Genomic DNA, 27,254 nt, shown 5'->3' on the forward strand with positions numbered 1-27,254 from the left:
CCAAGCTCATTTGCATATGTAACCAAACACATTTGCATATGTCCAGTTTGCACTTAAGACAGGGCTTGCAAGCAGTTTGACCTAAGGATGCTTTTTCGGGAAACTTTCAGGTTTGTTTGTTTGTTTCTTTTTTTTTTTTTCTTAAGTGATAACTCTTCTTAAAAAACATTGAAGTGAAATCCATACAACAAAATTCATCATTTTGAAGTACTCATCCAGCATTGTTGGATATATTCACAATAACCTGCAACCCATGCCTTCTGCCTAGTACAAAAGCTGCCATCTCCCTGAAAAAAGACTGCATCCAAACTGCAGTTACTCTCTGTTCTGCTTCCCAGCTCCACTAGCCTGGACCAGTCTGTTTTGCTGCTGCTGCCGGGTCCCGGCAAGTTTAGCCAGTGTTTGGTCACCCATGTGCTACTTAAGAGGAAATGCCAGCTTCTTATCTCACTGTCTCTCCTCCTGACCTCTCCCTTCCCTCACAGAATTCATCTTACACACTCGTGTCTCGGGAGGAAGGTTCTGGCATGTTTTTCTAATCTGTGGCTTTTCCTGCTGGGCTCTTCCAGGTCTCCCCAAGCCTTTCATCTTTTAAGAAATCCCTAATTTGGAGAAGTAGCTCATAGGACAGGTGGGTCATGGTTCCTGCCCCCACCCCGTCCTGGCCTACCACAATAGGAACTGTTACACATCCTACAGATCAAAAGTCAGTTGGCTATATCACTTTATTATGCGTTCATATGATGAAATACTATACAGGCCCAGCAAAGGAAAGACTTAAGCAGTATTAAATGACAACTACAAAACACTTAAGCAACAAAGTAAGAACAGCAAACATGGAAAGTGTAATCCAAGTTCAGAAGTGTGTAGTGTAGTAAAAATACTAAAGGAAACAAGCAAAAACGTTTACATAAATATTTAATTTTTATCACTTATGCAAAATAGTGATCTGTGCAAATTACTTATATTGGCAAACTATGTACATTAGTTTCCTTTTTCCATTTAGGAAAATATATATTTTTTTTGAATTGCAGAATGGAATGACAATGAAATGTCTGTATTTTCCTAGCTATAATTTGTAAGATTTTGTTTAAAAAAATATAATCGGATTCAACATACTTAAAAAGCAAATCAAGCTGGTAGCCTCCATTTAAAAATAGAGTGGAATTGCAAATCTTTGTAAAGGATGTTGGAATCACTCTTCCTCCACTTATAAAGTGGGGATAATAAAACCCCAGCGAGTTCTGGGGCAACTGATGAGATATTCCATGCAAAGCTCTTAAAACAGCAGGTCCTACGCACATACGGCTACTGTTTAAAGAATGCTGGCACTGACGTTTGCTTTGAATTAACTACCTTCATCTAGCACCATCTCCCTGGGAATCCTGACCGCCACAGGTGGACACACACCTTTTCTCTTGAAGAACCTGCCCTGGGTTTTAAATCAGAGCTGCTTCCCCTACCCCACTGGCTTTCACACGCGTGGAACAGTCTCCCTATCCCAGCCCTGCTGATAGGTCTGCCTGCCTAGACTTGGAAAAACGCATGCGCAGTCTGGATTTCCACAAGACCAACTGGGCCGGACACCAACTGGGTCGCCGCAAGAGAAAGAACTTACATCTCGTACTGGCTCTGCAAACCGCAGATGGCTCTGTGCTTGCTGTAGAAACGGTTCTCCAAGTCGATCTTGGTCTCCCCAATGAGGTCATCTGACCCAATCATGTCATGGTCATAGATCAGGATGGAGAGCAGGGACTCCTTTGGCAAAGTGGCCTGGATCTCAAATGACCTGAGTCCAAGCAGAGGGCTGGGTGTCAGCCGTGTTTGGTAGGATGGAGCTTACTATCTGGGTGGATGCCTGGACTGGATCAGCAATTCAGTCAGCCCGGGCAGGAATCTGGGTATCTCATTATTCAAGTACAGCCAGCTTCTGGTCCCTCTGTCAAATCTCCACAGACGATGATGGCCTTTTCACCGGCCATATCTTAGAGTTGCTTATTGGGAGCTTTGGTCTGATTTTCTATCTGATTCTAGACCTGAACTTTCCGGTTGTTAAACACTGGGATGTTACTTAGTCTCTTTCACCCTCCTTGCATGAAGATGAGAACACATAGGACTTCTTTATAATATAGTATGGTGGGTGGTTAGATGCAAGGTTGACCATCCAAAACACACATTTCACGGTCGGGTTTTCAGCTCAGACCCAGCAGGAATATTACCATTCCTTTCTGTTACTGCTTTATCGAGGAGCACCAGCTGGGGTTTTCAAAAAGAAACCCTTGCTGGTGGAAACAGAGAATGGCAGGCTGTCTCTGCAAGACTAAGCGCCTTGAAAACAGACTTGGCTCTCTGATTTCCGAATTGCTGGAGCTTGCAGAGAATACACATTCAATGGCTATTTCTTTGAACTACAAAGCATGTCAGAAATCTACACCCCAATCCTCTATTTTGTAGATAAGGGAACCAAAATCTAGAGAACCTAAGTGAAGAATCATAAAGCTACCTTCCTGGAACATGTGATGAGATCCCAAAACTAGTGTGGCAGAGACTGCAACCCATTCAAGAGACAATTACCGCTCCCACCCTATGAGAAAAATAGACAATTTACAGCACCGGGGGTTATAATTGATGGATCAGGCTCTAAATCGTCCCAGTGGGACTGCACAGGGACAAAATCCAGGTGCTCTCTATCTGTTAAGCATGGTAGTACCTTCCTTGACTTCAAATCCTGGCTTCTAGATCACAACGGCTATTCTGGGGGTACATCACAAGCAAGCACCCAACATTCATAGCTGAGTTTTGCTGACGCCATGGTAGCCATCAAGGAAGGGCTTAATAAGGGCATCACTGACCCTGGCAACAATGACAGAGGATATGATATGATGGCTCTGGCCCTTTTCGTCTAGCTGTATTGCTTGTTTAACCTTGCCTGAACTTACTGGAGCTGTCATCCAAAGAGTTTGCAAGACCACTATACCAAGGTTGGACTCCTGGTCTCCCTGGAACTCCTAGGCTTGCATCAGGTCGTGTGCCCGTGATAACACCATGAGACGTAATTGCTTGAGGAAAGATCATGAAATGAGCAAACTCTGAGACAGTGAAACTGTGCAGGCATCCAGAGGTTCAAAGCAAAGGTGTCCCAAATTTCCTTATTTCATTCATTCATTTCCTAACTTATTCTTCTGATGTTTATCACACAGCCGTGGTGTGACAGGTCCTGGGAGTAGACTAATTTCTAGTGGGCGGGGCACACAAGAAGATGGCAGGAGCTGAGATGGAGTCAAAGGCGCAGTGTTGTGAGCTGGAGAAGAAGGGCATAAAGAGAAGTCCCTTCACCGGGAACTAGACAGCAGATAGTTCTTCGCCTCTAGACCTGGAACTCAGCCCTGCCATTGCCCAGTTTGTACAGGACTTGCCTAAGTATCATCATCCCCCATTCATTTTTCTCTGAGTGGTCACAGGATACCTGAAAAGCACAGACTGGCAGAGAACATGACCCAAGATGGATTCTTAATAACTCTGTGTGGGGGGGTGGGAGGGGTAGGGTGGGTGAGCGGAGTGTGTGAGTAAGCGGTGTGTGTGAGTGTGTGTGTGTGTGTGTGAGAGAGAGAGATAGAGAGACAGAGAGAGAGAGACAGAGCAGCGTGTGTGTGTGTGTGTGTGTGTGAGAGAGAGAGAGAGAGAGAGAGACAGAGCAGTGTGTGTGTATGTGTGTGTGTATGTGTGTGTGTGTGTGAGAGAGAGAGGTATGTATGAGTGGTGTGTGTGTGAGAGAGAGAGCGAGAGAGAGACAGAGCAGTGTGTGTGTGTGTGTGTGTGTGTGTGTGTGTGTGTGTGTGTGTGTGTAGTTCTTCAGGGAACCAAGGAAAGTGGGCAGATGAGGGCCCAGCTAGGACCAAGGCCTGCAGAGGTGAACGAGAGTCATCAGTCAGCAAGCTATTTTAGTCACCCAGGTTCAGCACCTTGAGAGCTGTGAAGAGCTGCCAAAGGCCATGGTGGTACTCAACTTTAGCAAGACTTTAGCAGAGTCCCATCAGATCTCACCATTAAGGAAGGAAGCTTTGTCTGTGTACCTATTCTTTCGCTCACTCAGTCTTTCACACTAGCGCTGTCCGAGGTGCTGAGAGAGTAGCACTGACCACATGAGCTCATGCACAAACAAATCTGACCTTCTAGTGAAGAAGACGGTGAGTGAACACACAAACAAGGAAACTATGCCAGAAGTGATGACGGAGAAAGGGAGACAGCTCAAGGAACCAGGGTGTTAGCAGAAGGGGCTGTGACATCCTCACATGAACCCCGGAGCAGGTGTTCCCTTCAGGGGGGAGGGTCCCTAAGCCTCACGTTAGACACACAGCCTTCTGGAACACAATAGGATTGAGGCAGGAATGTGTGTTCTGGAGTAACAATGAACGATGCATCCCACCAACCATTTGCACCTAGAGACTATGAAAGACGCCCCTGAAAGCTGTCTGCAGATGGGAGGTGCATCCTTCACACTGGCCTCAGACTTTCCAGAGTCATCAGCTAAGGCTGAGAGAGCAAGTCTAATTCACGTCTGGGAAACTGTCATGGCAGAAATGAAGCAGTGGTTACGTAAGTGACAGATTGCACTAAAGGTCATCTCTGGATCAGAGAGACAAGGGCACACTTCCCCGGTACTGTCATTTTAATCGCTCCCATTAATCCAGACAGGCTTGGTCGTTTACTGCCTCATTTCCTCAGCAGCAATAAAATCTAAGAAGCCGATGCTGACCAAATGCCATGGGGTCCATAGGCAATACCAATGGGTATGTGAATTTACATGCATCGGGAGGAGATTTCATCCCGTGCTCTTAGCTCCTCAAGAAAAAACCTTAAATATACTTAAGATATTGCTAAAGTAACCAAGGGGGGGGGGTGGGGATGGTGCCGGATGTGTGTTGAACACTGACAGAGAGATGTTTCACACATTCTCGCAATGGAGTCTAGAGTCAAGAGTCACCATGGCTTTATAGACGAGGAAAGCACCAATCAGAGGCAAAGTGCTTCGTGAGGTTACAGAGTGTCCATGATAGTGAAACCCGGGCTTCAGTTCCAAGGTCAGCTGTAGCCAGTGCACAAACTCAAGCAGGAACATGTATGGTTTGTCACAATGGGGTGTGGCCGGAGTGATGGCTCCATGTTTAAGAGCACTCGCTGCTCTTGCAGAGGACCTGGGGTTGGTTCCTAGCACCTACAGGGTAGCTCATAAGTCTACTTCTAGGGGATCTGATGGGCACTGTACACATGTGGCACACATACAAACATGTAAGCAAAACACACACACACACACACACACACACACACACACACACGAATAAAATGAATAAATCTTTTTAAACTTGTTGCCACATACCAGAAAATCCCTGTATCTAGTTCTATTGCAACCCATACGTGCAGTGTATTTTAACAATTTGCAGGAAAATAAAACACAACTAGGGGATGTCCATTCAACTTTTGGACCTCAGGACTGCAAGTGGGTGACAAAATGATATGGCAGAAAAACTCTCTCTAGCAAGAGACCAAAAAGCCAACCATCTGATTCAGTCCCCTCTAATTCTGAGTTGTGTGGATTTGAATATAGTTCTTAACCTCTTTGGATCTTAGATGTATTGACTGTAGGAAGAAAGCTCTCTATACAGAACCAGGAGGTGATATCCATGACCTTCAAGGCACTTTTAAGTTTAAGATCTAGGCAACAGCTGCTCCAAAACCATGTGTCTGACGATCTCTACATACCAAATCCCAATTAGGAAAACTTTCTACATGTGGTAGACATTTGGTTGGCTGTTATCAAGAGCACATGTCAATATTTAATCTTCAGCTTCTATGTTACCCAAGACACACCCTCCAACAAGCACTCCATTTCCCCTGCCCCTCCAGGAAGACAGAAGCAGCCAAAGCAGAAAATGACAACGCAGCCCCACCGGGATGGCCACTGACCTTCCGAACACTGGATTCAGTTGTTTGGGGATGTATTTGTCCCGGTCTTTGATTTCTGTTTTGCCAAGTCTGAGGACAATGTAGGGGTCTGATTTGCCATCTGGATCAGCTGGGCTGAGATTAAATGCCTGGGGAGAAAAGGGGAAATGGCTGTGACCCAGCAGTCCTGACTGCTCATGGGGACACTTGGGGCCAGGCTCTATCTTGAGACATTCCGGGTTTCTGGGTCCTGAGCTTTGGGACTTTTAGAAGCCCCTTAGAAGAGACATACATGGTCCCCTGGAGAAGGGGAAAGGGCTAAGATCCCCTGAGCAAATTGAGAGCATGGGAAGAGGGGGAAGGGAGCTACGAGAATGAGAAGGGAAGAAGAGGAAGGATGCAGAGGTCATGAGGGAGCAGAAAGGTTGAGTCAGGGGAAGAATAGAAGAAAGGACATGTGATAGGTAGGGTTTTAGTTGGGGGGGTGGGGAGGAGGACAGGAGGGAGAAGGGAACTGGGATTGGCATGTAATACAATCTTGTTTCTAATTCAAATTAAAAAAATCTGAAAAAAAGCCCCTTAGATTTTTTTAGAGAGCAGCAAAAGCAGAAAAATCACTTCTTTAGCATCCAAGTCTTGCTGTTAAAAAGAACCATGTTGGCATTATCTTTCTCTACTGTCATCTACCTAAAGGAAGCCAGTCCTTGGCACAAGGCAGTGAAGAACACACTGGAGCAGGCGGCAGAAAACATGAGCCCATGTTCTACTTCTAAGTAATTGTGTCATCGTGGACAAGCCATGAAGTCTGGTTCCAGACTGGCCAGGCCTTTGGCTGTCAAAAGTGAACATGGTTAAGGGAAAGCCCATGGAAGGAAGCCAGTAGGACATGACATCAAAATTGAGAAACTCGCTCGGTAGTGAAGAAAGCTGAGAAACAGCCCCACATTTAAGACCATCTCTGGGGACAGAACCGGATAGGCAGATCAAGCTACATATTCAAGAATGTTCTCTGGAGATTGATTAATAGCCAAAATTTGTAAAAAAGTCAGATGCCAAAGCACATTCCAAATAAGCCACTCCTCTGTTTTTCCTTGTCGAATCACTGACGTTGAATTCTCTATACAGCAGTGAACTCTAATGCAACATGTCCACTTTTCTGTTCCTGTGTCTATTTTTATACTTCCTGGTTCTCATACTACTTGGAACTAGCATGTGACCTCCATGATAGAGTACTGTCCTGTTCGTTACTTTATCTCAAGGACATGGAACAGGGTCTTCTCAATATTTGTTGTATGAACAAGTGATATTATAGCCACTCAAAAAAATGCCATATGGCCACTAAGAGTAATGGAGTCATGTACTGATAGTCATGTCTGTGCTATCTCATGAAGTGAGAGGGACACAGTAAAGAACTTTTTAGTGTTTGGTAAATTATTTTAAAAATCGGTGTACTATACAACCAGCTAATTGCATATTAATAAGTGATAGAAAAATATATACAATCACCACTGCTAACAAGGTCCATGCCAAACACTGGCCTTCCATTTTGCAGTGACTTTTGTTGCTGATGAAATCCAGGACTGTTGTCTTCTTATTCTGTTCATTCAAGTCTTCATGTCCTCAAACTGCAGCCCAGACCTCCTCTGTGCTGCCCATCCATACTCCAGGCAGGAACCTGGTTCCCAGCAGCCCTGACCTTTGTATTGAGAGCCCTACACAATAAAAGTGCAGGGGGTGCCGTGTCTCACAGCACTGTAATTCAGTGGAGACAGTGCCAAGGACTTGACAGTTCAATTGCTTGTTTCCTGAATTCTCTGGGGCTTTAGTGTTCATGTGAACTTTGAGACCCTCCAGAGTTGGAGAAGAAAAATCAGTTCTTGAACACAATATTTCTCAAATTTACTTGAACATGCACTGTGTTTCTTGAGGAATGTATATTAGTTATCTCCCAGGACACCAGGCGTTTTGTAGAGCATCCTGTAGGCAGGCGTTTATTATAGTCTACCAGCGTTATCTGAGATTTATCATAAGCATGACCAATTGCTCCAGATAGACTGCCTTTTTGAGGACAAGACTCCATCACACAGAGTTCCTGCCACAACGTGGCCATGCGATGATACTGAGGAGAGAAGGACACCCAGGACGTGCACAATGAAAGGACAGTTCATTTTCTCTTCCAGCTAAAATTTGTTTTCTTCTTGAGACAGGGTCTCACTGTGTATTGGCTAACCTGGAACTCTCTTCATGGGCCAGGTGAGCCTGAACTCTACATGGGCCAGGTGAGCCTGGAACTCTCTACATGATTCAGGTGAGCCTGGAACTCTCTACATGATTCAGGTGAGCCTGGAACTCTCTACATGATTCAGGTGGGCCTGGAACTCTCTACATGAGCCAGGTGGGCCTGGAACTTTCTACATGAGCCAGGTGGGCCTGGAACTCTCTACATGGGCCTGATGGGCCTGGAACTCTCTACATGGCCAGGTGGGCCTGGAACTTTCTACATGAGCCAGGTGGGCCTGGAACTCTCTACATGGCCAGGTGGGCCTGGAACTCTCTACATGGGCCTGATGGGCCTGGAACTCTCTACCTGGCCAGGTGGGCCAGGAACTCTCTACATGATCCAGGTGAGCCTGGAACTCTCTATATGGCCAGGTGGGCCTGGAACTCTCTACATGAGCCAGGAGGGCCTGGAACTCTCTACATGGCCAGGTGGGCCTGGAACTGTCTACATGGCAGGTGGGCCTGGAACTCTTTACATGGGCCAGGTGGGCCTGGAACTGTCTACATGGCCAGGTGGGCCTGGAACTCTTTACATGGGCCAGGTGGGCCTGGAACTGTCTACATGGCCAGGTGGGCCTGGAACTCTTTACATGGGCCAGGTGGGCCTGGAACTCTCTACATGAATCAAGTTGGCCTGGTACTCTCTACATGGGACAGGTGGGTCTTGAACTCTCTATGTGGGCCGGGTGGGCCTGGAACCCTGCCTCCTGAGTGCTGGAACTAAACACTTGTGCCATCACATCTGGCAATTTGCTTTTCTTTTATGCTTTGTTAATGCTCCTTATAAATTATATATGCAACATGAGGAGAGGCAACACTGAATAAGAAAACTACAGTGAAAGATAATAGAAATTAAATCTAAGCAACAAGCTAAAAAAATCCATGACCCATAAGGATTTGTACAGTTGAACATCAGGTAAGTCAAAAAGTTTTACAATTAAAGTTTTGTGACCTATTATCAAAAAAGGGAAGCCTAGAGATAATGTTTTGAGGTGTTTTGGGTTTTTTTTGTTTGTTTGTTTGTTTTTCAGTATTGTATCAGCAAAGCCATGGGCTGATCTGGACGCTTCTAACTGCATATGGCGAGGCCTAGTGTATTGGACCCACAGCTGGTTATAGGCAGGTGACTAAAATCAGTAATGTCACAGTAGGCAGATGACTAGAATCAGTTAAGTCACAGGAGTGGAGCTGTAGATTTCAGACGTTGCTCATTCTCCTTCCATATTCTAGAGGCATGGCCACGTGAAGACATAGTAAGAAGGCAGACACCTACAAGCCAGCAGGAGAGGCTCCTCCAGACACAGACACCACCAGGTAATCATGGACTTAGAGCCCCAGAGCTGTGATAAATACATTTCCAGTGTTTAAGCCCGTTTGTGGTATTTGTGACAGCATCATACGTAAAGCTGACCTACCCACTTAGACCAAAGGAGGGTGGCTTACCGCAACAATGTACACCCTGATCAGTACTTGTATGGGCTGGTTGGGTGGAATCCCTTGCTGGATTCTCAGCTGCCCACTATCCTCTGAGGTAGACTCCTCTGGGCTTTTGTAGATACAGAAGGAGCCCTGGAACCATAGAACATAAGCTAGAAAACAGAACTGTCATACGACCCATGAAAAACCGTAGTGAGCCCAGGGGTGGGCAAATGAACACAGCCCATGAGAGACATGGGCGAATGCCACCCTTTGTCACAGGGAGAGGGTGTCCTTTGGACAGTTGATATGAGCTGCCTGCCTCAGCACTTACTCGTGGTACACTAGTGGATGGGATCAGTATGGGTTAATGCTCTCATCCCAGGGCCATCTCACCAGGAGTGTGACAGATGGCATCTGAGGGTTCTTTACGTGTGGAATGCTGTGCCCAGGCTTTCCGACTGCCCCCTCTGTCCTGAGTTCCTCTTTCCAGATACAGTGGCTGAAGCTTTGGGAGGTCAAGTACATTGTTGGAGTTACTAGCTACTGCATGCACCGAGCTACTATAATAAGCCAGATTTAAATCCAGGTTGGCCAACCGAGTCACCCAGGGTATTAAAGGCCCAGCACACAGCAGTGAACTACAGATCATAGCGACTGCTCTGTGATACTGAAACCCCAAGTCTGCCCCCCCCAAAAGGGTTTGTATTGTTTGATTTATCTTACTGGCAAGTCTGCATAGATCACGTATTTAATGTGCTCTAGATGGCACAGCAAAGCAAAGGACACTGTTCCTTATGGGTACCGACTATGTGTTCTTACATTACAGAGGGAGTTTAACCCACTGGCCACAAATCAGAAGTGCCTCCAAAGACTGTGGCTGGACCCTGTGGGGTTCCAGAGAAGGTGCTGGGTGGGCACTGAGGATCCTCCAGGCTCCCGTGTCCCACATCACAACCCATTGTTAGAACTGAGTGACAGGTGACATTGATGGACAGAGACAAAGGACGGGGTCCACGCAGGAACCTGCCTTGAATTTTCCAATGACTCTGTCTCCATCCAGGCTGTGATCATCTTCTGAAGATTTGCCTCTGAAGAGTTCAAAGGTCTTCACCCAGTCTTCAAAATTGTTAAATTCACTCTCGAGGTCACCGTCGTAGATCTTCAGAGAGAACGGAGATTATACTAAGAGGATGGAAGGTTAATTACTCTATCACCTTTAAGCTCATTCTCATTCAGAGTTTGAAAACAGACCAAATACAGACAGACTCTCCACCAGGACATAACAGGAATGGCCTCTGGCTCAGTCTCCAGTAGAGTCCTTGTTCCCATCTGAACTCTCCTGACGATAGCCTCTACTGACTACATGTCAACATTCTGGTCTTCCGAGCTTCACCAGCGTCATCCATTTCTGTTTCCTGTTAGCCATGAAGGGAATAGCTGTCCACTACCACACGCTCGGACACCATGATGATCTGACCAAGCACACAGGCTGGGCGCACCTGGACTGAACCCTCTGAAACCCTGAGCTCAAACGAGCCCTTCAGCCAAGTTGTCCTGTGTACTTAGCCCAGAGTTGTGCAAAAAGACCTAATACAAAAGGTTTAGTGTGGGTTTAATGAAAAAGGCCAGAATTCTCAAAAACTGGCCTTGGAATATGCCCCAGGGAAAAGGTAAGTGACTGCTGTTGATTTAACAAGATGAGGGAAATATTTGGCTAAACATCCCTAAAGCTAACTACTATGAATTTTATAAAATCCTTTTGCATAAAAATTTGAATTCCAAGAAGCATAGCCAACTGAAAACATTTTCAAGCATTTATATATTTGCTTTTATGTGTGTGAGTGTTTTGCCTTCATGCATGTATAAGTACTGCATGCATATCTAGTGCCTTTGGAGACCCTAAGGGGGTGTCAGAACCCCTAGAACTGGAATTATAGATGGCTGTGAGCTCCCGAGTAGGTTTTGTGAAGCCAACTCAAATCCTCTGCAAGAGCAGCAAATGTTGTTAACCACAGAGCTGTCTTTCCAGCCCACAAAACATTTTCAAATATATAGGCATAAATGCAACAATCCTTTTATGCGTAATTGATGTTATTGGCCATTAAATATAGAATGTAGTACTCCTGGGACATTGAAATTATCAATATTTATTAATTGCTAACGCATTTAAAATGGCAAAATGTTTGTTTTTATTATAATGCATGCAGACATGAATTTTCCAAGTGGGGAATAATATATAGACTTCAGAAATGCAAAGTAGAATTCAATTTGGGGTTTAGAAATATAATTAAATATGTATTCAAATTTCCTCTCAAAATTACTTACCCAACTTGATCATCTACGTAAGTAATAGCTGTTCTTTAAATTTTCAATCCGTACGTACGCCTCCGGCTAATACCCTCTCGCTAATAGGAAGATTGCTCTGATGGAGCCGACTTTAATTAATGTTCCTGCTACTTTGAGTGTGCATACAAAGCTGTGCTCCAAGAGGAGTTGAAGGGAACTTTTACACTGTAAATTACCCCTAGGTTGAAGCTAAACACAGCATGCTATACCCTTTCCGAATATGGAGCTCTGGAGAAAGAAAAGGAGCAAGCTTCCTTGTCTTGACTTGCACGCATGCTAGATTTCATTTCCGAACATCAGGGCCCCTAATGAAGACAGCACGAGTCAGCTCAAAGAAAGGGGTCACTACAGTTGACCACGGGAAGAGAAGCCTGGCGCTGAGCTCTGCACCCCACCCATGCTGGACCTCGGGCCCACAGACCTTCAAGACGGCCAGATTTGGGATCCCATCGCTTCCTTCATCTTTCAGTTTCTTCTTGAACATTTTGTCTTTCTTCCTTTTGGGGCCATCATCTATATCCAACACCACCTCATCTGGCTTTGCCTCTGTGGATGTTCGGCAGGAATTGTTACAGAATTGTTAACTGCAGGCTTAGCACATACAGCCCTGGAGTTCGTATCGTATGTAAATGAGGTGTTTGTGGCTACCCTAGGGCCAGGCAAAGTGTTAGCTGGGCCAGAGAAGGTGAATTATTTGCCCTTCCCTCCCCAGCTAGAAAAGAAAAGACCTTGAATTTGGTTAATTCTAAGGCTTTTTGCTACCTTTCTTCTCAAATGTTCCCAGGAGCTTGAGAGTCATCTAATTCAATATGAGGCTCAAATATGGTAAGAGTCTTCTACGAGGTCATGCTAATAGCACCATTTAGTAAAATTTTTAGCAGTGTCATGTGAAGAAAAAAATGACTAGAGATGGGCGTTGAGCTCGGCTGTTTCTAGCTGTGTGGCCTTGGACGAGTAACTTGACCTCTTTGTATCTGTGTCTCATGTGTATGATGGAAATGCTATTGGAAACGTCTGCTTATAGGAGGAACAGAAAATGAAACGTGTTAGGTAGTTAGGAGTCAGGCTCACAGGGGCGCGCGCGCGCGTGTGTGTGTGTGTGTGTGTGTGTGTGTGTGTGTGTGTGTGTGTGTGTGTGTGTGTGTGTGTGTTTATGTGTGTGTGTGCGTGCATGTGTGAATGACCTTGCCATCTGAACCATTTGTGGCTGTTTGTTGCTGTTACTGCTGTAGTTAGACTGTGACTTGAACAGAGCTGTTGGTTGTTTCCCAAGTTTCTTTTGTTGGACTTCTGCCAAATCAGACCTAACCAACCTTCGCAAAGTGCGCTTTGGATCCTGAATCCAAATCTTTCCACTCAGTACTGTCCACTTTTGCCTTGTTGGTTTGGGCCTGTGCTTCCAGCTTGATCCTATTTTTAATCTGCTCCTTCTACACAAAAGCTTAGCACAGGGCACAAGCAACTCAATTCCAGAAATTGATTTGAATTACAGACCAGCTCAGCTCCAATACTTGTAAGACTTTCTTTTCTGGTACTGTGAGACTCAACCCAGAGCATGCCAGGCAGGTTCTATCTGGAAGACCTTTGTGTTGCCATCTTATTCATGTGGACAACAGAGCTGAGCTACAGCCTATCTCCCACGATCCCACTTATAATTCTTACTCTGATGGCCCTGTTCTGCATCTAAGAACCCCCGCAGTAGCCACTCACCCATAGCCCTTTTCTCCTTGGTGTTATTCTCCTTTTCCTACAAAAAAAAAATAGAAATAAGATTATTGACACTGCTATGTCTAATTTACTAATCCCAAGTGTCATCTACTTTGATGATCCCAACTCTCTGTATCCCCAGGAATGCCACTTTAAGAATATTAAAGTAGTCCCTAAGAAGTCTCCAGTATGAAGCCGCACTGTGAAGACATGGCTCCCAACCCTAGAAAATAGGTTTCTGTACATCCAACAATAGTGTCGCTCAGGTGGAGCTCTGTGATGGGCTCTTCTCAGTTACAGGGAGGGCAAATCTATTTTCCACTTCCCTGGAGCACCCCAGCAGCCTGCCCTATGAGTGCTTCCTGCTGGTATGTTGGGTCCTTGGGTGGGTACCAGGGGTTGAGGAGGAAGCAGATGGAGGCAGGGGCTAGTGTTGGATTTGTGAATTCACGGTATGCCAGTTTCGAGTAGTCCTGAATGAAAATCAAGTCTCTAAACTACAGATTCCAAACGGTCTCAGCTATGAGAGCACGCGACCAATTCTCCCTTTCTTTTTTACTCGGTGTCGCTAAATCTTAATAAAATTGGTCCCGAGCTCTAACCTGAATTTCCAGGTCCATTCCCCATCCATGGCTCTCCCGTGTTGTGAATTGATCCGTGTCTTAGTCCATGTATATGGGGCTCTGTGGTTCCTCTGGCACCTCGCCAATTGCTGCAATTTGCTATGCCAAGATCTTCCTTTACTTGGATCATTTCCCCTACAAATGTAGACTCCTGCCGAAGCCCTGATGCTCTGTGGCCTGGGTGTCGCCTGCCGCTGATGCTAACTGTTGAGACTTCCGCTTTTCCTTGCTGACCTCCCTAAGTCTCCCAGGGGTCAGAGCCTGAGTATACTGACTCTATTGAATGTCCTTTGAGGGTTTCCAACAGAGCTTATGCACTACACCGGCTCCAGCCAGAGGATGGGGATCTTGTAATCAGGACCCCAGTCTTCTGTTTTTGTCCCTACTGCATTTAACAGAACCACATTTTTTAAAGTTGATCTTTTTCAAATGAGTTCTTTGATAATTTCACACAATGAGTTTTGATTCGCCCCTCACCCGGCTCTGTCTGGATCTGTGTTCGCTTCCCTTCCCTTCCCACCCTGCTTTGTGTCTTTTTCCCATCACAGCCACTGTGTGATGCCCCGATGTCCTTGGATGCTCAGCTCTACAGGCCGTTTGTCCCGCCCCTCCTTCAAAGGTTCAGGGATCGTAGTGGAAGAGAGGACCCAAAGAGTGTAATAGCAAGAGTTGGTAGATGACAAGCACAAGAAAAGCGTGTCTTCTGAACACAACAGGGCAGCTGCAATGTGGACTCTCATCAGCCGTGACAGCATGCACAAGACCTGTGCAAACCCAAGCCAGAGCAATCCCATGGAGAGAGAATTTGAGCCTCAAGTTCTTCCCCTAATGGAGGAGCAACTGTTAGCAGTTAGGAGAGGAAGGATCGGGCATCTCTACGAGTTCAGCCCCTGAGAAGTTGACCAGGCCACAGTGGAGTGCCAGACGGCATCACGATTGAGCCCTCAGGTACTTCATACTGAAAGTTTAAGGGAGACACATGGCCGTGAGGGGGGTGGGAGAAGAAGCCATGTCCTCGAGTCCCTCGGCTGTCACGGGCAGGGGAGACTCTACCTTCTGTGCTTTCTTTAGGGAGGCGTCGTACTTGGACCACCAGTCAATGACATTCTCCGCAGATTCGTCTGCTATGGTCCTCTTTCTCCTTTTGGTGGATCTCCGGGAGGGCTTCCTGGGATCTTGCTAAGGGGGGAGAGGTAGGTTACTGGTTGGGCCTTGTTTGGTACATGTAGAAGCCAACTGGCTATCTGAGTATATGTAGGTGCCCGTGAGAAGTGGACACTGTTGGTTTTGTGGTAGCAGTTCTCCCTGTTGCTTCAAGAAACGGACATCTAACCAGATTTTCAACCATCCTTCAATGAATTCAGCCAATAGTTCTGAAGATGCCGTGCACTGAGGTTGACTTTAGGGATGCCATGGGGCTTCAACACAAACCCAGGAAGCTCCCAAGAGCCATGGGGGAGACAGGGTTTCAGGCCACGTGATACTACGTAACAGAAGGGGTAGGGGCTGCAGACAGATTTGGGTTAACAATCACTAGGCAACTTATATGGTATATGTGATTCTCAGTTTTCTCACTAAAAATGATGACACTAGGCTTCTCACTGTGAGCAGGTTCTAGTGACATGAAATAGCAACTCCACAGTTAGCTTTATTTCTCATTTAGGAAGTGCAGGTGAGTGACATGGAAACATAAACGGTGGGCGGTATAAGAGATTTGGTCATACGTAATAACTATCAATACACGTCTCAGAAAGGAGGCATTTGAGGAAGACAGCTGTCTACAGAAGACTCGTCACATGCCCCACCATCCCTTCTGTTCTCAGAATCTCTAGCAGACCTACTGTGTGCCAAGGACTCTGTTGGGGACCAGGAAATACAAAGATATGATGTCAACAAATCATATCCAACCCTGGCTAACAGGTTCATGATATTAACAAACTCTGAGACTCAGGACATCCATGAGTGTCTGGGGCAGAGCTGGGACAATGGAGCGAACCCAGTGAGCGCACACGGAGGAAGGAAGCGATTGGTACACCCTGAGGACATACTTGCTTTTGCATTCCAGGTCTTACTATTTACCGGAAAAGAAACTCCTTAGGATTTTTTTTTTTTTTTAATTTTGAGACAGGATCTCACTCTGTAGCCAGGGTGGCTTTGAATTTGTGATTTCTTGCCTCAGCCTTCTGAGTGCTGGGAATACAGTTGACAAGGAAAAGTTAAAAATGATCTTGGGGTTTGAAATGAAATGAAACCTGTGACTTCAGAAGACTGACAGCATCTTCGTTCTGTGTGGTGCTTTCCATCCTCAGAAACTCCCATCACATTCTAACCTGGACCAACCCCACTCAGTTCTGAGGTCAGTGACCGGCTGTGTTCCAGCTGCTATGGGAGTACACACCTACCAGAAGCCACTTAACTGAGGATGAAGAGTCGTTTTCCTCTTTAGAATTCAAAGGACACATCTTGGCCATGTCTGACCTTGTGCAAGGAAGGTTCTAAATGTTCTTGCAGGAGTCCTGGATGAAGAAACCCTTACCCTTCCAAGCTAATGAATTTAGAAGAGTTTCTGTCCCATTAAATATTACTGTCACATCTGACTAGCACTTTAATTTCATACACAGTGACTTTCCAATGCTCCAGCAGCACTTGGAGGTGGGCATCAATACCTTCATTGTGAATGAGGAAACTGATACCCAGAAATGCAAAGTTGCTGGCTCAAGGTCACACAGCTAGCAGCTGTCTATATATTTCTAGTGCAAATTCCACTGAGCCTGGCAAAGAGGAGGCAGGTTGCATTGACCTACCTTGACTTTCCCATCTTTGGGTGGTTCCTGGGATACAGCTTTGTGCTCGGGCTCCAGCATTGGAGAGGAGTCAGGGATGTCGGCCAGGGTGGCTGTCTGGGCCTGGGCAGAGTCGGGTACCACTGTGGGAGGAGGATCAACGTCCACATAGATGTGATCTGCTGGGGGATCCTGGGAGGAGCTGGGTCTGGAAGGCTCGATGTCTCCTTGTGAATCTGAAATGGCGAAGGAAAGCTCATTAGTTAGTCAAGGAACACAAGTGTTCTAACGATTCAAATGTAACATGTTCTTGACATGTCTGAACCTCATTTTCCTTATTTCCAGGATGAAGTAACTATTTTCCTGGGGGATAAAATGAGACCATGATGTATGACATCTGTTGTACAATAGGCAGTAAGAGGCCATGGTAATTATTTATCGCTTAGAGAACCTGTGGGCACTAGGATCGTGGCAGCCAAGGTTTAGGGCACAGCTCCTCTGCGCTGATTGCCCCGCCCCCTGTGTGTAAATCTGCAGAGATTTCAAGGTTCCAGAAGTCAGTGAATCCCCAAGTGAAGGCAGTACACTAGGCACATGATCACATGAGCTTAGCAGAAAGCAGAGTTACATCCCTGGACTCTATGAGATTGCAACTGGGCCACCACCGATGTCACTAAGGGTCAAAACACTTGTCCAGAGTGCCAGCTGTCCTCTGCATTTCATGTTGTACACCTCAGCACTAAAGGGTGTTTCTGAGTCTGGAGTTTCCACTGTTGCCAAGGCCTTCGGAGGTTCTCATGCCTCTGGGTATGGCTTTCACCAGCAAAGTTAATCCAACAAACTCTCACAGGCATCTACACTGTGTTAGACACAGACACCCAAGCTGAAATGGACACCCACAGAATAGCAAACCTCCAATAACCAAACTAAGCAAAACTCAACCTTCCAAAATTGGATAGTAGTTGGTGAAGGGGAGAAGGCTAGAGAGGAGGGTGCAGAAAGAGGCAAAGGGGGCTCCAGTGTAGTCAAGAGAGAGATGTTGAGTGGTGTAAGTCAGCACAGTGCTCTAGAGTGCCCTCTGTCTGCACGCAGTACAATTTCATTTGCACATTCCTGTAGTCTCACTCCCGGATAAAGAGGCTGGAGACATTCCCACAGGGCATCTTCCGTGTCTCTTCATCACAGGACGGCTGGTGAAAGCAGAGAGTTGTGAACATCCTAGGAGTCCAGTCCAGTTTAAAGGGAAAGGAAGACGGGACATACAGTAGATGTAGTTGGTCACAATAAACTCATGAGCACATGGCAATGGGGATTGTTATTAGAATGTAGCATTGAGCAAAGAGAACCAAAACATGTTATAACACCACGTCATGTATGTAGAACAAACGTGCTTAAATTTACAAGAGGGGCTGGAAAAAACGTCTCGGCAGTTCAGAGTGTATACTGCCTTTGCAGCGGACCTGAGTTCGGTTCCTGGCACCCACACTGAGTGGCTCGCCACCACCTGTAAGTCCAGCTCCAAGGTTCTGATGTCTTTTTCTTTCTGATCTCCATGGGCATTATACTTGTATGTGTATACCTGCACACACACACACACACACACACACACACACACACACACACACACACACACTCACACTCACACTCAGTAAGTCTTACAGCAGTGCTGACGGGAGGTCTATACTGGGGAGAGGTCTGGCGGGTAGGCATAGGAGAAGAGCAGACAGGACAGAGAAGACTTGAGTAGATCAATAAAGACGCTGCAGCTGGGAGGTGTAATTAACTCCTGAGAACGCCTGATAACCAAAAGTGGAACAGATTAGAGGAACACCAAGCATGAAGCTAATGGCAGAGCATGGGGGCTGGGCAGAGGAGTTTAAGGAACATTCAAAGATGTCTCCATGGAGGACATGATTCTGACACAAGAGAATAAAGGTATAAACTCACCAGAAAGGCCCAGACAGCCACTTGAGAATTCTTTGAGGCAGATAACACTGTACAGGCCCACAGACACCTGACTCTACAGTTCAGTTCATTCTAGAATCTAGGATGCTCTTCCTACCTGGTCTGGCCCAGGCTCCGTCCCTCTGTGAGGGCAGGGCAAGGGTCTCTCTGGATTTACACAGAAACTGCTTCAAGCAGTTGATGGTGTAAGTGCCCACGAGGGTGCTCCTCCCGAAGGCTCTCCAGTCCACCACACAGATGCTCAACGGTGGGTGCAGGAGCTCGTTCTCAGGCAGCTCCTGCAGGAGAGGTGGAGAGAAAATGTCACTGCCTGGGTGGCTCTGCCTGCCGAGACCCGCAGACCCATGTGGAGGCAGGCACAGCTGAATATCCGTCTCTCTTCTCTTTGCCTTGACCTTCTAGTCCCCAGACCAGCTTGGCAGCTTGCCTGAACTCTGGGGGACTGTCTTCCCCAAGCCAGGAAATGAGCGCTAAAACTATGATGGATATGTTCTAATAATTCATGCTGGGTATAAATCCCTAAAAGATTTCAGTTGTAAAATATCTCCCTTTCCTGTATTTCCACGACCACAAGAACCTTCGAGTCAGAAGGCAGTTTAACTAGTCCCAATATGTGAAACAGAGGTCAAGCCATGAAACATGGAGCTGAGGGGACAATGCTCTACACATTTGTCTTCCCTAGTGACCCAAGAGGATCCATGACATCCACTGTGGAGGATTGCAGACACTACACATGCTTTAGTGTCCCCTTTGATCATTTGGGAACACGTTTCTGTGGGGCTGAGCAGGCTGGACAAAGAAACCTTTTTATAGTTAGTTCCAAACCAGAGCAAAAAAATACCAAGTATGCTGAAATATTGAAATAAATAAAAGCACGGGTGTCAAGAGACACAAGTTTATACATGACAACCACTGACATTCTAAACACAAAGGACATTATTTAAATGTGGCCATCAAGGAAGTTTCTATAGAGTTAAGAAGGTCTGTGGCTCGTTCTAAAGACAGCTTCACTTGGTAGACTGGGCTAGACCTGATCTACATTTCTTTCTCTTTTGGTGTGTATCCACATGGGCACTGGGCATTGAGCCCAGGGCATCACACATGCTAGGCAAGCACCCAATCCCTGAGAGACATCTCCAGCCCTCTCTACTTTTCTTTTTTAGGACAAGGTCTCACTAAGTTGCCCAGGCTAGTCTGGAACTCTCCTTGTAGCCTGGCCAGGCCTTGAACTGCCTCAGTTTCCTGAGTAGGTAGGACAACAGGCCTGCGTCGTGAGAAGGCCTAGCTGAGAAAGCCCAGTGGTTGAGGCAGGCGTGGATGGGTTGGGGGGCTGTACTTCAAAGAACTCTGCGTAGGCAAACGTCCTCTAGCTTTCTCTGATTTATTTTTTGAACAGGTTATCTACTTTTTCTCATTCTGAAAGCCTGGCTTTCCATAATTAGGCTACTCATTCAGATGGTATACACCTGGAATCTTGAAGCGTCTCCCCAGGCTAAGTGGGTGAAGGTGAGGAGCCCAGCTGTGGAAAGGGGGCTGAGCAGATGAGGGCGGAGAAGCCCATACCACGTCAAAGGCCTCTGCCTGCACGCTGAAGTTGGGGTTGTTCTTGTAACTCTGGATCACGCAAGACTTCACGCCTCGTCCCCCGCATTCAATGAGAACCTGTGGCCGGTCCACAGAGAGGAGCTGGACCTTCTTCATTTCTCGGACACCCCAGAAGAGGACCTGATGAGAGAGAGGGTGGGCAAAGCCAGAGAGAAGCCTTGTGTTTGACCAATGGAAAAGCCAAATGGGACTCCTCGGAGGGACAACGTGGTCTTCCAGATGCAAACCATGCAGCTAGTGGTGGTAGACCCTGTCTTGTCCAGTTCAGCTAGTGGGCTCATCTCTGGGTTACCTGCTCATCCTGCCACACTTCCCCCACACACCATGAGTCCCGTGGGGCAAGCCTCTCCATTTCCTGAGCCGTACCTCGACCCGGTATTTACTCAGCACTGGCCGGATGTTAGAAGGGACAGGATAGATCTGTGTGATGTCTGGTGGGTCAATGGGAGGGAGGCCCTGGAGTCCAGAAGAAGGGACCTGCCACACAAAACAGCCATTAGTGAGAGAGGCACCTCAGCAAGACATCTTTATTTCATCAGGACCTGGCAGAATACCACCTTCAATCAGTCATTAATGACAAGAAGGTTGATTGGCAAGCATTTAGTGAGCACTCAGGGAAAGCCATGATGTTGGTAAGACGTGGCTTTCAGCAAACTCCCGGTAGAGAGGGGAAACCCCCACAAGTGTGTAGATGTTCACAGCTTGATAAACCTAACAGACAGAATTGCAACAATGGATGGGAGGAGGACTGTGATCACAGGCTGACTTCTGATACCTAACTCTCACTTCCTTCCGAGAGTCAAGAGCTCCAGGAAGCCCATAGTGCTACGGAATGAGATCATATTTAACGGGATAGAGACTTACTGTTAATCGACAGAGCAGAAAGTAAAAAGGTTTTTGAGTGGGGCCCTTAAGAGAAAATGGGTCGCTTTTGTGCCCTTGAGCACAGTGAAACTCCAGGACAATCACCAGGCTTTGCAGAAACATCCCACAAAGAAGCTAGACAATCCCACTACAGACAGGGAAGATTTCCCACATGTAAGCCATATTGCCATCTCTTGGAGACCTACCTCGCTGCCCACGTTTGTCAAGCAGCCTTCCGAGACTGGGTCCCAGCTATTGTGGCCATGTTCCTGCCTGCCCTGTGTCCACTGACAGCATTGCATCTTTACAGATAGCAAGTGTGGGAATCGGGTGACCAAGTACAGAAACCAGGCTTACCGGAGTGACCCTGTACAAGTCACTTTCCCTCACTGAGCCTCAGACACTTCAGCCCTGCAGGATATTCTGCTAAACACCGTTTAGAGGCTGTGATTCAACTCTCTGCGGCTCCTATCTGCCTGCCTGCAAAATCTACAGAGCTTGGCCAAGAAGTCTGTCTGTCTTTCTTTCTTTCTTTCTTTCTTTCTTTCTTTCTTTCTTTCTTTCTTCCTTCCTTCCTTCCTTCCTTCCTTCCTTCCTTCCTTTCTTTCTTTCTTTCTTTCTTTCTTTCTTTCTTGTTTTCTTTCTTCCTTTCTTTCCTTCATCTCCTTCTCCAAACCCTCAAGCAGTACTGCACACAGTGGCTTCTTGACAAATGTTTACTAGCCGACTGACACATTAGCTCCATATGCTATGCTAGAAACTGCCTGATTGCTCATCAAAACCGGCAGAGTGCAAGCATCCCCCGTTTCATCATTCCAGACATATTCTGGTTGGCCATGGCAGATGTGGTTAAGCTAATTACATGAAAGCCCAGAAAAAGACAAGCAGACGCTACAAACACCAAACAGGCTGGAGATAACGAAGCTGCAGAATGAGCCAGAAAAAGAAGCTGGTACCAGGACGACAAGTACCGTACCCAGACTCCTAGTGGGCCAAGGTGAGTGATGCTGTCTGTCAACATGGCCTCACCTGGAAGGCCAGCTGCTCCTCTGACATCAGTCACAGGGCCACAAAAGACTAAGAGGCACACAGATATCGGATACTGTGTGCTTTCTCTCCTTTGTAGTTCTTAGAATTTATGTAGTTATGTAAAGCCTTGTGTGTATATAAGACTTGGAAGTGAGACTGTCTAGGTGAGCAAAGGAGACTATGGGAAGGGGAGAGAGAAGAAAGGGGGGAGCATTGTGTGTTTGAATGAAAGTTTCCTTATGTAAACCAGCATAAAATAAAAAAACAGACCGTGGCGGGGAAGCAGCTGCCTATGGATGTGCTTTGTATTCTATTTTCATTAGACAGAACAGCTTTAATTTGGCATAGAACAACTATGCATATTTAAAATGTATAAAGTAGAATGGCTTTTACGTGGAATGATCAGATGGGGGCACTTGGCCTACCTATCACTTCCGGCACCTATCACTTCCGGCACCTATCACTTCCGGTACCTATCACTTCCGGTACCTATCACTTCCTGTAGCTATTGTTTCTTTGTGTGTAGGGGTGGATATTCAAACCCCTCGATTTCTGCTCATCGTGTTTGTCCTACTGCTATGGGGACATTAGAAATCAGCCCTCCTACCCCAATGAAAGCATTAATTATTTTTCCCCAGCCCCACCCCCTCACTCTTCCCAGGCTCTAAGAACATTATTGGATATGCTTGTTTACAAAGCATCATGTATGGGCCTGCCGACAGGACCCAACGTTGGTTCCTAGCACCCACGTGAGAGCTCACAACTATGTGCAACTCCAGTTCCAGGGGGTCAAATAACCTCTTCTGGTCTCTATAAACACCAAACATGCAGGAGGTACCCATACATGGACTCGGACAAACATTCATATATGAAAAAATAAAAATAAATTCTTCTTTTTTTTAAAAAAAAGGCATATTTTAAAATTATTTTTTTAAAAAAGTAATTGTGTTTTCTTATCCTGGGAGTGCTGCGATGTCGGCCTGGGCAATCCTCTAAAAAGGCATGCGTTTATGACCTTAAATATTCACCCCAGCTCTAAAGGGGTCCCATAGTGTGATGAGATGGAGTGGCTGACAGTCAGGGTTAAGTTTCTTCCTAATGACACGTGTCAGTGTGGCCTGTAGGAATGGTGTGTATTCCCTCAGTGTATGGGGCCCTGTTAGGAAGGTGAAATCATTCAATTCTGGGGCAAGTGGAGTGATTGGTTGTGAAGGGCATATTGCTCTAATATCCCAGATGAGACGTGAGAGACTCAAAGAGAGTCTGGCTGCATAACTAGGGCAAAGGTGAGGCACGTGAGAACCTGACACAGAAATTAAAGAACCGTTTACTCTCGGGGCCATGCGTGACCCTAATCCCAGCCCTGCACATCTGGATAATCACAGATGTTTGGAAGCCTGTCTCTGCCATTCTCCACAAATCATCTAGTCTAACTGATTCTCCTACTCAGTACTGTGATGAGGGGCCAGGCTTGAGCTCTCTAGCCGTGGGAACTTGGGAAAGCTACTTTGGATCTCTGCCTCTCAGTCCTGTCACTGGTGAAATGGGGACGGTGATCTCGAAGTCACAGAGCTGCTGTGAGGAGGCGTGGAGATGTGTGTGCAGCCTTCTCATGCTTTCTGCCACAGAGAATTTCCTAGGAGCAACACATTGGCCCTGCGAAGAACAAGGCTCAACTTTAAGTTGTCTCTAGATGAATGGAGATGATTCTGGATTGAATCTGAAGTCCTGAGTGAGTGAGTGGGTATTGCTGACATGGCCACTGCCCTGTCAAAGACTCCAATGCCTCAGACCCATGGGAATGGCAACGCCTTCCTCTGGTCTACAGATGTTGACAATGTGTGCACCAAGTACCAAACACAGCTTCCTCCGCCTGAGTGTCTAGAGCCTGAGACTGCTTCCTACAGAGATCTTTCCTGAGATTACCTTGTCCACATCGTCACTCAGAAGTATGCCACAAACACACTGGCTTTCCATGCTGTGTTGTCTCCATCAGAATGCAGAACGCTGTGCTAGAATCTTCCTTCTCGTTCCCCTAACCTGTCATTAGCTTATTTCAGGTGAATGGCTTCTACAAAATTCAGATCCCTAACTGATAACTTTAAAACAGAAAGAACACACAGATATGCTGAGGAAGACAAATTCATTCACTTAATTTAGACCACTAGAGAGCCGATTTAATAAGCAGCAAAAATGAAGCAGGGGACTCCTACTTTGTTCAAGCCAGTGGGACTTAAGTGAAAGGCAAGGACAATATAGCTTTTCCTTGATCTATCAAAGAGACAAAGATTAAAACTAAATGAAAAAAATACGGACAAAGCTCACATGATGGGTCAGTGAAAGATTCCTGGGAAGTCGTGTGGGATCTAGGAAGGCAGACAGGTTTATAAACACCACACCAAACAACTCCAGGGGTTGCTACTCATGGATTCTTGGGATGTGCGGTGAACCTACTTGGTAGTAAGATGAGAGAGCATTTCTAGGATTTGCCAAGTACAGTAGACAGCTAATGGCAGCAAGATCTGTGTTTTGTCTACTTAGGAACATTCCTCGGGAACACACCCACACATAATAGACACTGAATAAATACATGTCTGAATGTATGAATCAATGAGCACAGCCATTCTTGTCTTCCACGAACTGACACAGTGACAAAGGCGGAGGTAAGGGCTGTTTCAATTGCCTACGAACAACCGGCGTGAGCTGAAAAGACAAAGAGGCGGAGCACAGGGTGAGCTTTGAGAGAACATTTGAAATAGAATCGGCGAGCTTCCCGGAACAGACATCTATTGCCCTGAATTTCGGTGACTCTCTCATAGACAGGCAAATGGCTCTGCAGGAGGTGTGGTGGGCAGAGTGGGGAGGGGGTTGTCTCAGCATGCCTAAGAGAAGAAGAGTAAACCTATGAGATCCAGGAACCTGGGGTGGGCGGGCATAAAGAGGCCATCGTGGCTGCAGGGTAGGTAAGACTAATAGGTGGCCCTGAGAAAGCAGTTTGGGGACAACTTTTGAGACAGCTTAAAAGCCAGACTGAGAATTTGATATGCATGCAGTCTAGATCTTTCTCTTCGTGGAGTGTTAGCCATTATAATAAAACCCAAATGGTTTTGTGGTTACATTTGGAAACATAAGGTTTTGAAAAAGATATTTTCAAAAATTCTTCAGAGAGCCTTTACCGAGGCAGCGGGTACTTCAAATCCCCAAGAGAAACATTCCAAAAAGCACTTCTCAAACTCTATTCACCGCCTTCGGAGGAACTGGGGCTTTAAAAAAAACATAAGCAGCATTTGGTGTATGGTCTCATAGGTAAGGAGCAGGAAGCATCCAAAGACGCAGGAGAGGAGAGAACAGAATGAACTCGTGTCCTGGAAGGAACATGGAGAAAGATGCAAACAGGACAATGGTTGACATGAGAACTAGAAGAGTCTAGGGACCAGAGAAGATGGGGATCAGTGTGGTAGCAGCTACGGGGCTGGCCAGGCATGAGCGTAGACACCATGTGTAGAATTACGCTGGCTTTGAGTACTTCCGTCAGTGGGGCTGGGCTAACAGCTGGGCATGGGCTAGAACTAGGAAGAGAGGGGCAGCTAGTGTGGGTGGCTGATGGGGACAATGGATCTGATGAGTACATAGAATCCCCGTGCCACCAACTCCTGAGTCAGGGGAGTGTCTCAGCATTGGAAGCAGGGACGTGAACGCAAGCCATCCACAGACACAAAGAGGTAGCAGCTGCCCTAAATGAAGGCGTCTCCAGCCCCAGTGTGCTCAGCACGTCTGAGCTCCACCTGCTAAGACAGTCACACTGATGAGCAAATCGCTTTTTGAACAAGTGATCAAATGAGAAGTCCTAACGAAACCTTGGCAGATGGCTCACCTCTGACAATGCTTCTCTATATATAGGTCACCTGTCTGGAAGCAGCAAGTGTCTCATCAGTGTGCCCAGTTCTGAGGGAGGGGGTGGGGAGGACCATGGCTGCCAAATGGCAGAGCCCTCGGTCATCTTTAGGGGTCAACTTGTTCAGCCCCTTATTGAAAGACTTCCGGAGAGACTTGGAGACTCGGGCCAGGAGCACTTACGAAGGCAGCTGTGTGTTGAGAAGAGCGGCTGCCTAGATTCAGCTCAGCTAACCCAGAACTCAGCATTCTCTCGTGTGTGTGTGTGTGTGTGTGTGTGTGTGTGTGTGTGTCCAGCCAGGTCTAGTTCTCCCAAGTCAGCCACCACAGCCCTCAATGGTCCCATGCTCTAGTAGCCTTACAAAGAAACTGGACACGACTTTGCTTGCTAAAAGGAAATGCTATGAGGCTAGGTTAAATAAGTAAATGGAAAGTAAATGGAAATTTAAAACAGACTAGTTCAAACAGAGCCAGGAGAGAAGGTACGGTACTCAATAAGGCACCTGCCATGCAAGCTTGAGGGCCTGGGTTTGACTTCCAGCATCCACAGAAGAAATTCAGGCATGCCTGCAACCCCAGAGCTGCGGCATGGGACACAGGGGTATCCCTGGAACGTGATGGACAGCTAGTCTAGATGAATTAGAGACAGGTTCAGTGAGAGGCCCTGTCTCAAAAAAATGAAGTAGAGTATGATGGAGAAAGCACCTGACATCCACCCCAGGGATTCACATACACACATACGGGTGTACATGCATTTGCACACCACACACAAATATGTGCACACATACACACCAAC

At 46.5% G+C, this 27,254-nt stretch overlaps 1 protein-coding gene across 2 annotated transcripts in view; it reads right to left on the reverse strand.

Annotated features, from left to right (window-relative positions):
• LOC107977007 (fer-1-like protein 6) overlaps positions 1–27,254 on the reverse strand; it is a 120,341-nt gene that overhangs the window by 20,782 nt on the left and 72,305 nt on the right. For both annotated transcript variants that reach the window (XM_035449653.1, XM_035449654.1), the window contains 11 exons: positions 21,038–21,148; positions 20,630–20,791; positions 19,164–19,344; positions 17,123–17,337; positions 15,372–15,497; positions 13,699–13,735; positions 12,410–12,534; positions 10,670–10,801; positions 9,667–9,792; positions 5,965–6,092; positions 1,619–1,789 (listed from right to left, as the gene is read on the reverse strand). In XM_035449653.1, the coding sequence (XP_035305544.1) occupies positions 1,619–1,789; positions 5,965–6,092; positions 9,667–9,792; positions 10,670–10,801; positions 12,410–12,534; positions 13,699–13,735; positions 15,372–15,497; positions 17,123–17,337; positions 19,164–19,344; positions 20,630–20,791; positions 21,038–21,148 (1,514 nt within the window). The remainder of the gene's footprint in view (positions 1–1,618; positions 1,790–5,964; positions 6,093–9,666; positions 9,793–10,669; positions 10,802–12,409; positions 12,535–13,698; positions 13,736–15,371; positions 15,498–17,122; positions 17,338–19,163; positions 19,345–20,629; positions 20,792–21,037; positions 21,149–27,254) is intronic.

This window comes from Cricetulus griseus, chromosome 10 (genome assembly GCF_003668045.3).
Source record: "Cricetulus griseus strain 17A/GY chromosome 10, alternate assembly CriGri-PICRH-1.0, whole genome shotgun sequence".
Taxonomy (NCBI): Eukaryota; Metazoa; Chordata; class Mammalia; order Rodentia; family Cricetidae; genus Cricetulus; species Cricetulus griseus.